Source organism: Monopterus albus, unplaced genomic scaffold, assembly GCF_001952655.1.
Source record: "Monopterus albus unplaced genomic scaffold, M_albus_1.0 scaffold242.1, whole genome shotgun sequence".
NCBI classification, from domain to species: Eukaryota; Metazoa; Chordata; class Actinopteri; order Synbranchiformes; family Synbranchidae; genus Monopterus; species Monopterus albus.
In genome coordinates this window covers 571,055-586,388 of record NW_018128122.1, presented here as the reverse complement: position 1 = coordinate 586,388, position 15,334 = coordinate 571,055, and the positions used below count along the sequence as shown (strand labels likewise).

Sequence of the window (15,334 nt, the reverse complement as noted above, 5' to 3'; positions counted from 1 at the left end):
AAAGACACATACACTTGCTTTGTCATGGATCTCTATGTCATCCAGTGAAGATGAGTTTGTTCTGGAATGTTCTTGCTGCTCATGGCAAACTTTAAAATTGGTTTTCACATGCATTTGTCTCTCATAATTCCGCACATCATCCAAAGTCATATCTGTAAGAAGGGGGAGGAATGGAATGAAGGATGAAATGTTGATACAGTAAGCCCTCTAAAATGGCACTCCAGCTGAGAGGCAGGGAGAGAGTTAGGTGGCAAAGGTGCATTCCGCAGGTGAGAGTAGAGTTTTAACAGCTTATTAAAGCTTTTTTCTAATTGAAGTTCTAGAGGTTAAAGTGCTAAGTTCCCATTACCAAAAGAGTTTACAGGAAACAAGCAAACACACCAAGGGTGGGGGGTGAGGTCAAGAACATTTCAAGATTAAGGAAAAGCGTGAACAAGCCACTCCTAAGGAGAGGTTGGATCATTGGATGTGCAAGAAAGCAACACCTGCAGGGTTCACTCCCCTGGCAAAGTGTATTTCATATGTTTGAAAAACCTCCAGGCTGTAGCAGGGAATAAAAAGGTTAGTGGCTGTATAGAGGAGAGGATAATGTTCTATGGCAAACATAATGGATTTGCTATCTGTATATCCTAGAGGTACAAAAAGAGCTCAACAGCTAAGTGTAAGTAAACATGTTAGTCATTGATGTGTTTTTTTTATGTTTCAGTAAGTGAATTATTCTTCAATTATGTAAATGTTCAGTAATTTATTCATGTAATTGTTGCCAATTGGCTGGCAAGGTTTATATCACACACACAGGGTTGGTGAGAATACATTTTTTACTACTTTATATTTGGCTTTAATAGGAAAAATTGTGTGAAAACACTTAAAGCAGCCCAGTGTTTACATGCCAACAGTCTGGGCAGCACCAGGACAGTTCCCAGTGACCTGAGGCTCATTTGGCCTGCAATGAACAGTCAACTTGATCAGCAGTAATATAGGAAGCAGGCAGTTGACGGATCTCTCAGTCCACACATCAAGCATCAGACTTTCAGTCTTGCTGCAGTGTCAAACATGACGTTGCTGTGTCTCTCTGCGACAAGCAGAGCAACCATCTACCTGCTTCTCCATATAGTTTGCATGTCTTACATCTTCGTGGAGGAATTATATCATAGCAATGAATGCAACACAGCAGTCACCTGGCAATAAAGCTAATATGTTTCAACTAGTAAACCTTGACTATGGCCTTGCCAGCACTTGGTATAGATGTGTTTATTTTTGTGCTGTTTGCTTGTGGACACCAGTGAGTGAACACTGTAATCTAAAACATTTTACTTACTTATATTGCTGTATCTTATATTCAATTTCAGTGAATGTGTGTGAAGTCTTTTAATGCTTGAATATAAAAATCAACTGAACATTTAGCTAACTCTATTTCATTCTCTTTTAAAAAAAGTGTAGGTTAAGTGCTTTGTGCATCTGATCTTGTAAATGGATATGTCCTATGACTGGTTTATCCATAGAGAGAATCTGAGGGTTCCTCCAGACTCCTCCTTTAACCCAGCCTAAAAGCAGCAACAAAATACCTTGAAAACTCAGTATTCAGACAGGCTACTTGTTGGTCAGTCCTGAATTTTTGAACTTCCCTCAGATGAACATGGTGGCTAAATTTTAACCTAATCTGATATCTGTTACATCAGTAAATAGGATTAGTCTACAAAATACGTGGTCAAGTGGTTTGTATGAATAGGTTGACCTGGGATAGAGTAAAATTCCTGGTCTGAATTCTTGTTTCTGTCCACCCCTGACAGTGTATACTCTTACAGTGTTTGTTATTAGTGGGTTAGTGGGATTACCAAGAAGAGCCATGCCATAACAGGAGTTACATGCAGGTGATAAACAGTCATCACACAAGAGTGCTAACATTTTAAATAATAAAGTCATAGTAACATAACACTTCATGAGTTCATAAAATTATGAGGCACCATACTCATTTATATTAGAAAGTAAATGCCACTGTGTAAGTAAATAGTGAAAGACTGAAATATTGAAATGTGCCTGTAGCTGTGAATTAGCTGGAGTGTGTAGACAGACGACGGCTGGTAGACCTACCAATCCATTCATCCACCCAGGCAAATGCCTGTCTGTGTCCCAGCAGCAGCACGTCCCGAACCACCTATAACATAACATGACACAGCATGGTCAGAAAATCAATATCTTTTAATTTTTTTTTATTATTCATTCAGTGTTATTATGTTTAAAAGCCAAATATTCAAGAATCATACTGTAATATTTTCAGAATTTTAAGTGGAATTCAAGTTCTAACCAGCTACCACAGACACAACATGTGTATGTAACAACATACATTAAACAGTGAAGTGATAACATTTAATATAAATTTTAAAAAGTGTAACAAACACCCATTTTCAAAGGTTGCATAATCTGATTGCCAACCAAGAAACAACTCAAACACGATGAACTAGTCACACACTCTGATTGCCTGTGACCACTGCTTGATACAGATATATGCTTTATTTATTATTATGACAATTGTCTGTTCCATGAAACTGTGTATAACAAGTGCTTTTTAAAGCAAGAAAAGCAGCCATAACAATAACTCCAGTCAGCTGAAAAAGGTAGTTTATCGATTTTTATGTCTGGCAACCAATAGGTCAGGTAGCATTTAAAATATTGAAGACCTATTTAATAAGACAAAAACATACGTTTTGTATGTGTTGCTTGTCTTGCCTTTATTTTGTACTCTTGCTGTTCCCTTGCTCTGGTTATTTGTTACTTACCCAGTCTGGCTGTCAGCATTGTAGCACTTTCCTTTGTTTGCCACATTATCATGTGCTTGTCAGTTGTCTACGTGTCTTGTTGTTTGTTCTCTAGCCAGTCTTATAGACTTGTTTCTAGTCGTCACATTCTCACATTAGTTTCTTCCTGTGTTACTGTGTGCCCCAAGATTGCCTTAGTTCCTGTTAATTTTGTTTAGTCTTCAGTCACAAGCCCCATTTTTTACCTCACTCTTGGCTTATTATTATTATCATCATCCATTCTATCTTCAGTGTGAGACTCGCATAAGATCCATCCATCCATTATCTACACCACCTATCCTAACAAGGGTCACAGGGGGGCTGGAGCCTGTCCCAGCTGACATTGGGCGAGAGGCGGGGTACACCCTGGACGGGACGGCAGTGTATCACAGGGCTGACATGTAGACGAACAACCATACACACTCACACGCACTCTTGCCAGCATGTTCTTGTTTGGAGTCTGCATTTGATTCCTATATTCTAAGCCCTCACAAAATAGGCTCAGGACTGAGTATTACAAACAAGTTAAGAAAGTCTTAAAGCATTGAAAGGGAAAAACATTGTTGGTTTAGTGGTTTATGGGATCTGATGACAATATAGTAGGACAGATGAATGAATCTATTGCTTCCACTTAAAACCATTAAAACCTGTGAGGAAGTTCAACTCTGACTAAACCATAAGGTGCCAGAGTTCATCCCATGGGTGCCCTCTCACCTTGTGTATAAACTGTTCCACTCGAGTCTGCAGACCCCACACCTCAAATTTGACAGTGACCAGCTTGTACGAGCACATGATGGGATCCTGGGTGTCCCTCCAGCCTTCCTGAAGCATTCCTCGTGACGTCTTCTCCGACTTGAAATATCGCAAGTCCTGCAATGCACACAAGTTTAATATTACAATAATGAATCCAAACCTTCAGGCATGATTGTTTCTGCACCCCTGTGGAAATACAGCAGACTTGAGGGAGGGCCTAAAATTAGACGCAAGGCTGAGCACCATTTAAATACCATTCACATTAACCTCTCTGGTCCTTGAGGAGCCTCTATCCAGGCTCATTAGAGCTGAGACAATCTGTTATTAAACAGATATGAAGACAGCTACCAGCTTACTTCACAGACTTTGAAACAGGACAAGGCTTTCAGACTCTAGATGAATGCTGGGTAGAGGGGTGAGGCATATAAAGCAGCAAGTGCAGCTGCTAGACAAGTGGGACTGAGGTTTCTTAAGTCCCCACAGTCTGCATTAAAGCAAGCTTTTAACAAATAATACCAAGTATATTATTTTCCTTGTGAAGATTCTAATAGGGATAGAGAAATGCTATCACTGGAAAATGACTAGATGTAAAACAGAAATAAGTTCACATGACAAACTGAAAACATACTGTTACATCTGGAACACCTGGTTTTACTTCTGCATCTCCACATTCAGCAGTGCAGTTATCTCTACCTCTCTGGTAGTATTAATTCACAGTAGTCACAAGCATCTACACAAACTCACTCATACACAAGCCCACCTCAGAATCTTTGTAGTAACGCTCTGGGATGTCGTCGTAGGCGATGTCGATGAAGCACACCTCCCTTTCCTGATCCTTCAGCTCAGTGTCAAAAATCTGAAAACACAACAGATGGGTTTGCCAGTGCTCACTCCAGCCTCTGCCTGCCAATCAGAGTAGCCTCCTCACACAAAAATACACCTTGGAAATGTGTCTTTTCCAGGTTACATCATCAGATATGTGGTCATAGCTATGAAACCTACTGTTACTAATGCTTGACACTGCATATTGTCACTATGTCCACTCACTCAAAAAAGCCACTATGAAACACAATATTGTAATTCATTATAAAACCATTAGGGGGTGATCTAGACCTATGTCTTCAATTTGTTACTGTACCATGAGACGGTGTTGATTGCAGGTATTGTAATATATTGACAAATCAGAATATCAGCTTAATATTAACTCGTGGCCCAAAATCCATGAAATCCATTCTGGGGACCGGAAGTCACTTATGGGGAAGCTGGTCCCCACAACGTAGTTTGTCAAATTTTACAAAAACAATGACGTGTAAGGTTAGCTCAAGTATCGGCTTTGGTTACGTGTTAGGGTAAGGGTTAAGGTTAGGCAAGTAGCAGTTCTGGTTAAGGTTAGGGTAAGTCTCCTGGAAATAAATGTAAATCTATATAGGGACCCAGTAAGTGACAAAAACAAGGATATGTATGTGTGTGTGTGAATTTAGAGCGAAGTTAGATGCCACAGACTTCATTAAGGGATTTATCTTTCATTTAACTAATGGCTGCTGCAGGAAAATTGAAATAAGAGAAACAAATCATAAGAAAGAGAAACATACACATACTGCTTCAGTTGATGCTTAAGAAATTTTCAGAACAAAAATGTTGCTCTCCAAGTGCAAGCCCATGCCAGACATTATACTTTGACACATTAGAGTCCAAATACTAGCGTGTAAACAATTTTATTTCAATTTCTCGTCATACGTGTCTGTGACTGAGATGAGGTGAAGTTTGAATTCTCCGAACTTCTGCACTGAGTACTCATTAAATTGTACATCTTCACATCTTAAGCTCTTCTTCATGTCTAATCAGCTGAAGAGTTGGGGGGGGGGGTTCACCAACAACTGTGTGAAATGTACGGTCACTTGCTTCACTCCTCTCAAAATTCATTATTTCCTGATTTGTAAATTAATTCCTGAGTAGGCAGGAGCAGCATTTAAGTGGCTGATGGTTGAAATCAGTTTAAGTAATAATGAGACTCTACACTGTGTCATTCTCTTCTTTTCTGCAGCCTTGCAGTCTGATTGTGGGTGTTACAGACAAGTGTTATTTTACAAAAGCGCCTTGACTAATGCAGCCACTGATTTATTATTTATCACATTAACTGTCTTTACATGCCTTCCCATCTTTTTTGGAGTTTTGCCACTGAACCAAATGTAAACATTCTGTAGATAGTGTATAAACCTGTTTCTTTCTCTCTCCCTACTTTTCTTCTCTTCCCCTCCCATGGTGCATTGTGTGTTTTGCAGTGTGTATGAGCACTGCTGGCACAATAAGGGTGATATGTCAGCATGCATGAGTGCAGCCAAATGAGTGGAAGGGAGACTGGGATAAAGAGAGAAGGAGAGAGGCTGAACTGGATAAGTGGAGAAATGGAAGAGGGAAACAATGAAAAAGTAATGGGGGGAGGGCCGGTTGGAGAGGAAGGCATGAATAGGATGGAAAGTGCGGAGAAGAGTGGAAAAAGAGGCAGAAAAAGTGGAAAAGGATTGCGACACTGTCAGGGAGAAGGAAGAGGAGGAGGGAAGAACAGGGAGGAAAGCCAGTGAGAGAGAAACAGGGGTTTGTGAATTCAGAGAGTAGAAGTAAATGGAAGTAACAATTAAGAGGGTGAAACTAAGACATAGGGAGAAAAAGAGAAGGGAAAAACAAGTCAGACAAAGGGAAGACAACACACCGGCACCCCATGACTAATAAAAGTACTCCCCAGGACATTTAGCATCATTTTGAAAATGCCAGACCCCCAACACACAACAACACACAAAAGACATTCCTACACTCCTTTACCTTTTACACACTAACTCTACCTCTCACAAGATAAAAAATATACCACCTGTCATAAGATCAGAGCTAAGGTAACTTCAGATGAAGCATCCTGAAGCTCTGCTGTTTATACCTAGTGTTGTACTGCCTCCCAGTTCAGTGCTATACTGTATGTTAACATTATGCACTATTTTTGTGTCTATGGCGGCATTTATTTTTACACATCATCTCATCAGTGTGTGAACACGCAACAAATTCAGAACACATGGAGACAGCATGTGGTCATTTCAGTACAAAGGGTACTTGTCCTAAACTGCTCTACAGCCAGGGCCTTTGAAGGCCGATCGTAATCACTGAGTAAATACAAAATTGGAGTTGACTGCACTTCATTATCTTCAAGAGTATATACACACAAAACAGACAGCTCACATTTCTGACATGAGCAAGAGATAATGGTTAACTGAATGTAATGAGGTAGAGAATATTTTCAAAGATATCAGTGCATACAATTGGTGTTAGCATGTGTGTCACAGCACTGTGAATTCACAAATTATTTTAATTTCTGTCTACCCTACAAAAGGAATGTAGTATTTTCTGTAGTATTTCCATGGAAAATCACTTTGCAGTGAATTCCAGGGACAGTCACACTAGACGATGTACCTGTGCAGGTCTAAGCCTTTGCCAACCTTTGGAAAGGAATGCAGGACATTTTAGCTCTCCAAAGGGAACAAGGGTTTTCAATTTATAGATGCGAGTTTTGAGAAAAACTGAAAAAGTGGCGTTAAAGAGTTAAAAAAGTAAGAGAACTGCAAAAGGAAAAAAACAAAGACAGTAACAGATGTGCTTTCTTATCCTGTCTGCTGCATTGTTTAGGGGCCTTTGAAGGGAGAGCAACATGTTTTTCAGCACAGACATTAAGGCTTAATGTGTAAGTGTGTGTGAGAGTCTGAGATAATGTGCTCACTTATGTGTTTTTTTGTGGGTGTGAGCGTGTGTACATGTCTAAAAGGTTGGGTGGACTAACACTTGGTTTCAGGGTTCAGGTTACAATTAGCCTTAGGATAAAGGCTGGGGTTAAGCACTTTGTTGTGATGGTTAAGATTTGGGCAAGGGGCCAAGGAATGCATCAGGTCAATGAGTGTCCTCACAGCTATGAAAAGGCAAGCGTGTGTGTGTGTGTGTCTGATATTGGCTAGTGTTGTGGAAATCTGCATGTGATGTACTGTCACCACACCCTCCATAGTGTCCTCTCATACAACCACTCATTTCCTGTCCAAACAGCCACAATTGTCCTCCTGCATTTGCACCATTGCTTCTGTTGCCTCTCTTCCTTCCTTCCTCCACCTCTAGTGTACTGCTCCCTGAGCTTCTCTTTGTTTTACGACACCCTGAGTAGACAGATGTATTATATGCCAGCAGAAACCCCATTTGGGGAGCCATGACACTTGTTAGAGCATTTGTTGCATAAAATATTCACAACTAAGCAGCCCACAGCTGCATTCATATTATTTCACAACATTTCCTTTATAGCAAATACACACAACACTGGTTAAACATCATCATAAAACATGCAAGATCTCTTGTTGTTTGCCCTAAAGATGTTGCACAAAGTAGTACAGCTGTAAACACTGAATCACTGACCGAGTGAATGACAATGAGATCTATGTCCCACTCTTGTATCTCTGCTCATATCCACGAGCATCTCAAAATATCTGGTATGCAAACACAATCACACGCACACAAACATATTTACGTGACACATCTGTGAGTTTTTCAGTTCTTTTTTTATCCACAGTATGAAATGTATTTTCTCAAGGCAATTTTAGTTTAAATTTAATAGAAGTTTTTGATCTGTTGTCTTGTCATGTCAAACCAAGTGAGCGTCAGTCAAAAGCATCACTAAATGCTTAGTGCACACTGACAGTCTGTTGATTTCTGTCTCCCTCTGCACTTTAAGTACATGTAAATACTCTGAAACACATCATCAAGACACTTTTATTCCCATGCAATCACCAAATCACATTATGAAGCACGATATGCACTATTAAATTAACCTGTTGGCCACCCCCCATGCTATATTTTAACCAATTTGTCTGTTGCACACCACCCCACTATTCTTTATCCTCACTGTCCAGGATGTGGCAGCCTTTCATTTGATGACTAATGCCTCCATAAATTGGACAGTGGAATAAAATATAAAGAGAAGGGAAGTGAGTAGGCTAACAGCCCAAATGAAATTAGCTGTCCAACAAGTGGAACCGTTTTTGGCAGACTGTCAAGGCTTATGTACAGTATAGTTGGCAATATGATACGACTGTGAATAGCACCACACACTATGAATTGCCAGGTCTGCCTGGATGTTTTTACTCATGTACCCTTTGCAGAGGTCTCACATTCTACCATATGTCCACTATGTGATTATTGTGTTTAAATTGGCCTATTTTGCTGTACATATTTTTGTATCAGAAGGACAGGCGACAGGCAGCAGTGTTACATTAAGCTGAGAGATCTGTGTAGGAGATAGAGCCCGACTAATTAAATGACTGTGCCTATGGGCTGACATAAGCTTAATATCAGTAGTGGTGCATATGCCTGCTGATAGGGAACAATAAACTGCAATACAGAAACAGCAAGTATATGCTTGAGATATAATGACAAGCACATTTTTCAACTGTAAAATGTCCCACTCAGTCACAATAAGAAAAATACAAGAGATTCTTATCAAAGTACTTGTATACGTTATATGGTTGGAGAAAAAAAAAATTACATCCACTGGTATATTGTTATACCAGTTGTTATATCCAAACCTTAACACTAAACCTAATTCTAATGTGAACCCTAAAACCAAGTCTTGATCCTCAAACAGGTGTGAAGATATGAGCTAAAACCAAGTCTTGACCCTCAAACAGGTGTGAAGATATGAATAACATCTTAACTATGTCAAAATGCCCTCATAATAATGATATAAAAAAAAAAAACTTTGTCAACACAAAATAACAAAAACGTGGACACACACACAGTGTACTCACATTGTCATTGCATCCTTTGTTGTCTTCATATTTTGTCTCTATGTGGATGGAAAACTTGGGCAGGAATGAGCACTGTGAGTAAAGAACAAAAAAATGATATGAAACCACTTAAATAAAAAAAGAAACCAGTGTGTTAAACATCATCATTACTCTAGTTTGTGGGATACAGCTGTCAAAAAAGGCCACTGCAGTAGTTAATGCTAACTTTTTCAGTGGTACTGTGTAAAAGTAGCCTGCCAAAGTGCTTTTATTAACGCTGACTGTTAAAACCGCTGTTGGATCTTCCGTCTCCCTCTTCCTATGTTCTTCACTGTGTAATGTCAAACAGCAATCCAGGCTGTGAGAGTACTGCATTTCCATTTTTATTCCCCTGTCAAAAGTGACAAAAGCCAAGACAGTTCTTCAAGAATTTGTGTTTTTTCTCCCTTAAAAACTGAACTTGACAACTGAACTTGACACGAGTATTTAAAATTACTCATCCCGTACATGAACAAAAAAGGCACCCACACATAAAGAGAGACAATATTAAGCATTCTGTTTTTGTCAAAACATTGTCCTCATTCCCAATACCCCGCACCCTAAAGCAACGTGACTCATGTTGTTGACATTTTCACTGTGCACAACAGAAGCCCTATAGCTAAGCCTAATTGTATCCCTGTGTCTTGAAAATGTGACAGCTTGTTCTGCCAAAGCTTCATGTGTTTCAAGGGTTAATCATGGGTTACATAGGCAGTTGCTCTTATTAGCAAAGACAAAGAAAGGCAAAGGCAAATCCAACAGCAAAGAAGTGTTGAAGGCATAGATTGAATTGTTTTGATCGTTGCAGGTTTTCTAACAAACATAATTCCTTTGTGAAGAAATTCTGTAGCAGCAAGATAACGGAGGCTATAAAAACAGCAGCATAAATTCATTCTATGAACAGACATTCCCCCATTGCTCCATAGAGCATTTTAGCATCTTTTAGCACACTGTTGTGGTTTTACAGACCACAACTGTTTTCAGCAAAAAAGCTCTAATAAATCAGCTGTATGCCACTTGCCCAATCCTAACCGCAGCGAGACAACATCAGCAACTTGCTAAACATATTCGAATGTTTACCAAATAAAGAATCTTATATTTTTTTCTCAGGAGTCAATGAAAACCAAAACAAAGCTAAAAGAAGAGCTAACACTAGGCTTAGATTTCGGAAGGAAGAAACCTGACTCCAGATGGATGCTAATGTTGCTCTACTGGACGTGCAAATGGATAACTGGTTGATAGCATGATCACCAAAACAACTTTAAAATGTGTTTTTTTTTTTATATTGTGACCTTGATCTGCCACCCCCCAAGTGTCCAAAACAAAAAAGAAAAGAAAACTACTTTACACATAAAACAATATTCAATTCTTGTAAGACTGTGTCCAGAATCACACAATCAAATTTACTACAGTACCTTGTACTTTATGCACATACTGTATAGTACCCTCAAAAATTCCCACAATGGAAAAGAGAACATTTAGTGTCTATAGCTTGCAAAATACCAAACTTTTACAATGTAAGCACTGACTGTTAAAATGAAATGAGGGGGCAACATTCTTATTTTTCTTCATATGTCATCATACCAACTTTCTTGGTCTTGGTCCCCTTTGGTGTTTTGCATTTAGTATGATCACTGCAACACTATGAGATAATCCTAAAGACATGCAACAAAGTAAAATATGCTTAAACGATACTTACTGTGTATTCTATCGAACAAGGCGTGGGGTCACACAGACATCAGGTCAGAGCAGAGCGAGAACACAACAGAGACACAGTTAGTTCAACAGCCTGCTCATATTTTGCACAGTATGGAAGGAAAGAAGAAGCAACAATCAGCAGAAATGAAAATGTGTGAGACATACAGAACCTGTTCATATATAGGCTAATATTGACTGTCGCATGTCTGATACTTTAGCTTCTCTTTTCCCTAGTTTATTCTCATTAAAAATAAACTCCCCCAGTTTGTAACACATCTCTCTTTGATAAGGATCATTAAGGCATCACAGAAACACTGCGTGTCTGACTGTTGCGCTCCTGACTTCTGCTTGCCTTTAATGATGATGATTTAAGAAGAGAAGCTTATTTCCACTGCTACAATTATTGTAAGTCAATATGGATAAAAACCATTTGCTTCAATGCAAAACCACAAACATGCATCTGCAATATGTGTCTGCTTTAACATGTTCATTCATGCTTTTCTCAAAGCATGTTTTCCTTGCAACCTCACACAGTGACAAGCAAAGCTGCAGTGGTATGACCGACACTGATCAGTGTGTCATCATCACAGGTGAACTGAGATTTTTATACTGTAGTTTTTCCACCAGTACTGGAGCCAAGAGATGTTAAAGCTGCATCAGTTTGATTAGTCCAGCAAACACATTTATCATGTATTCTCACCTGTGATGGTGTAAGGGTAGTAGTTCCATGCTTTCTCTGTCACATAGAAGATTCTAGGAACCACTGCTCGAGCCCAGCTAGGTAATTTACTGCAGAAAGACATTGAGATAGACAGAGACAGATGAGGAGAGACATCGTCAGCAGGTAGCTGCAAAGCAGGGAAGGGGGTGAAATAGCTTATTGCAGTAATCATCAAAAACGTGTTTCACTTGCCAAAGGAAAATCTGCTCACAGTAGTGAAGACTGAAACTGAGTAATGGTGAGAAAAGAGCTTTAAAAATCTTTAATTCAGGGATGATGCTGTAAGCACCCAAACCCACCTTTTTCTGCACATACTGTAAGATTGCTGTACCTCCATGGCATCTAAAGACATTTAAAGACTGCCAGCCTAGAACTACAGAACACACATCAACATAAGGATGCAGCTCTTATAATCATGTTTTGTACATCTACAGTAGGTATTTTATTCTGAATATTTAGTTGAGAGGCATGCTCTCTTTTTGGGAACATCCTAATCAGGTACAGTTAGGTACGGTTAGATACAGTCACACCTAGTAGCTGCACAGTACAACCACAGTTTTCTCTGCTGGCCGCTGAGCAACTTCACTGGAACAGCAGGCAAGTCCTGCTCTTTCAATTTGCCCCTCCTCAACTGTGTTTTGCATTAATCTGATAGTAGTAACATGCAAGACATTTTACATTCAGGCCTATAAAACACGAAGATTTGCTGCTTTTCTTTGTTATGTAATATAATACACTGACTATCATTGGGGACTGTGTGGACAAAACCAGCAACTTGAAAACATCACCCTGAGCTTTTATTTATTCATTCATTCTGAGTAAACTATACATCAATTAAGGAAATAACCACCGGGCTAATCAGTAAAGAAAATAATCAGATTTTTGGGAAGTTCACTTATGTGCTTTCTTTCCAAGAGTTTGATTAAAAGATACCACTCAGCTTCAATATGAAGCTGCAGTCAGCAGGTGGGTGGGTTTAGCTTAGCAAAAACACTGGAAACAGGGAGAAGCAGCTGGTTCTGTCCAACAGTAACAAAATTCTCACCAATTAACTTGCTATATTTTGTTTACTTAGTCCAAATAAAATTATGTAAAATGTTCAAAATTAAGTGTAAAATGGTTTTATAGGGGTGACACAGAGCCAGTTTTGGCTCATCTACCACATGCTTACAGCTTATGAACATACAGTACACTGCCAAATTGCGCTCAGGGCACAAGTTGTGTGGGTGTGCATACCCAGTGTTCTCTGAACTTGAACTCTGAACTAACTGAAGCTGCACTAAGAACTTAGTGTCAAACACAGAAGTGTACAGGCTTTATCCAGCCTTTATCCAACTCCTTTGATTGACATGAAAACAATTTCTTGGGGAGTACAAAAATGGCGCCCACTGCATCGTGATGGCTGTGAATAGAAACAGCCTTCGACGGTCACATTGTGTGAATGTTGGCAGGCTCGCTCACTCTCTCTCTCCCCCAACAAAAGAGACTGACACTCCTCCTACACCTCCATCTGTTGATTTCTCCCATTCCCTCCTTGTTCTTTTAAATATCTTTGCCAATAGCTGCTGCGATGGAGCCCACATTGCCAAGTGTGCAAGCGTGGTGGGTGGCTGTTCAGTTTTCATGCCAAAGCTGTCGTTTGTATTTAGAAAAAGCAAAAAAACATGCTTGTTTAGTTGAACACATCCAAGGAAAGGCAACACTTTGTTCTCACCATCGCATACTTACAGACCTTACAAGTGACACTTACTGACCCCTCTCTGCACTTAATGAGGGTTATTCGTGGAACAAGCGTCGAGTCCAAGTTCCGATTGGATGAGATCAGGCCAAACAGTGAAGTACAGCATGAGGCAGATTTTAAGGGGTAATAGGAGGTTAAAGTGTGACAGGATGAGTCCAGAAAGACTTCCCTGCTGATGAATCAGAGCTAAATATTTAGTTGTTGCAGAGCCAGATTTATGACAAGTTGAAAGGGATAGAAAAGTAGTTAGTTTAATATTTAATATTATCTAACTTGCTTTGACATTACTCAGGAATAAGGTCGGTCATTTTCTATATTAACAGTATGTTCAACATTCCCCATACAGAGATTAAAATAAACAATAAATTGCCTCTACTCTCAGTTAATGTCTGTCAGTGTATCAGTCCTGAACCAGCTTGTTTGTCTGTGCCACATATCTACTGTATGTTGTTTTTCAAAATAGCAGGGCTCCAGACTAACATTTCATACTGGTGGCACTGGTGCCACCAATTCTCTCAGATGGTTGCACCACCTCTGTTTTGCAGTCATGTAAAAAAATTATTTTAAATACCCTTATCACTCAATGTGCATGACCAATATTTATAATAAAATTCAGAGGGAGACTTATGGAACTCAACAAATGGGAAAGTCACTTCTGAAACAAGTATCCACCCACAGGCATCCTTAGACCCCTTTTACTAGGGCACGTACTCCAGTATTGATCTGCTGTGCCCCAGTAAAATCACAGGATCAAGCTCTAACCAGCTCCTATATTTGGCAGCGGATTCACTGATATTGATAATAACAGGAAAAGAAATCATTCGTTGTTCTAATTCAGAGTAGCTCATGCACTGCACCTCGCATGCAGCAATCCATGTAATAGGGTGCACAAAACAAAGGAATGGACTGAGATACTGTATGTAACAGAGAGAAATAAACATTTTATCTGAACTAAATATCAGCTATTCTAGAAAGGTCTGTAATTTAATACAACACTCCTATTTCATTTTCAATGCAGAGAAAACTGCATGAAAATACATGAATGGGAGCCCAACTTATCTCTGTTTGCTCCCTCTGCCTTATTTCTTCCTCAGCTGTGTTGGCTCTACAAAATTAGCTCCCCACCATAGTGAAGGCTGACATACAGTAGGTATCTGTGCTCAAACAACAAGCCTACTGCATCTCTACACCCTTATTTTCTTCTTTGTCTCCCACTGCCATTTTCTTTTTCATTTTTTTCCATTCATTGCATTTTTTGTCATCCCCTCTTTGATTCATACATGTCTATCGAAACAGCGTGTGGAAGGGTCACATGCATCGACATGCTAACGTATTAGTCCACAATGATGCTCACACTCTTGCAGTACGATACAGTACATCAGTATGGTGTCATGTACTGTATAACTGTAATGGGTAAGTGAAACCTGCTACCAACACCTTGCAGTAGGCAGCATGTGTGGATCTGTGTGAACAGTCTCATCAAATGACTGAATGTAATCTCAGCTAACTGATGTACAGATATTCACTGCACTTTATACTCCCTGTCTTTTGGCTAAGGTCAATTTGAGCGGAGGTCTTTGAGTGAGTGAGTCCAGAAATAGCAGATCTAGTCCCAGGTGGCAACAAATACTGTATCAAAATATAACAAAATGCAAAGTACTAGTTATTACTAAGCTCACTGCTGTGATGTTTCTAGAAATACCCTGTCTATCAACAAGTTTGGGTGATTTTGTGATGCCTTTAATCCTGAATTTATTGTTAGCAAAGTTAGCACTTCTCTGGG

General features: G+C 39.5%; 1 protein-coding gene across 3 annotated transcripts in view; it reads right to left on the bottom strand.

Annotated features, from left to right (window-relative positions):
• The window catches only part of LOC109972004 (phosphatidylinositol transfer protein cytoplasmic 1), a 79,394-nt gene that overhangs the window by 3,845 nt on the left and 60,215 nt on the right, over nucleotides 1–15,334 (bottom strand). For 2 of the 3 annotated variants that reach the window (XM_020620587.1, XM_020620588.1), the window contains exons 3-8: nucleotides 11,790–11,878; nucleotides 11,091–11,098; nucleotides 9,374–9,445; nucleotides 4,309–4,404; nucleotides 3,510–3,665; nucleotides 2,092–2,155 (exon numbers count right to left, since the gene is read on the bottom strand). In XM_020620587.1, coding sequence (XP_020476243.1) covers nucleotides 2,092–2,155; nucleotides 3,510–3,665; nucleotides 4,309–4,404; nucleotides 9,374–9,445; nucleotides 11,091–11,098; nucleotides 11,790–11,878 — 485 coding nt within the window. Of the gene's footprint in view, nucleotides 1–12; nucleotides 153–2,091; nucleotides 2,156–3,509; nucleotides 3,666–4,308; nucleotides 4,405–9,373; nucleotides 9,446–11,090; nucleotides 11,099–11,789; nucleotides 11,879–15,334 lie in introns of all 3 variants that reach the window. The other variant, XM_020620589.1, reaches the window with a different exon arrangement.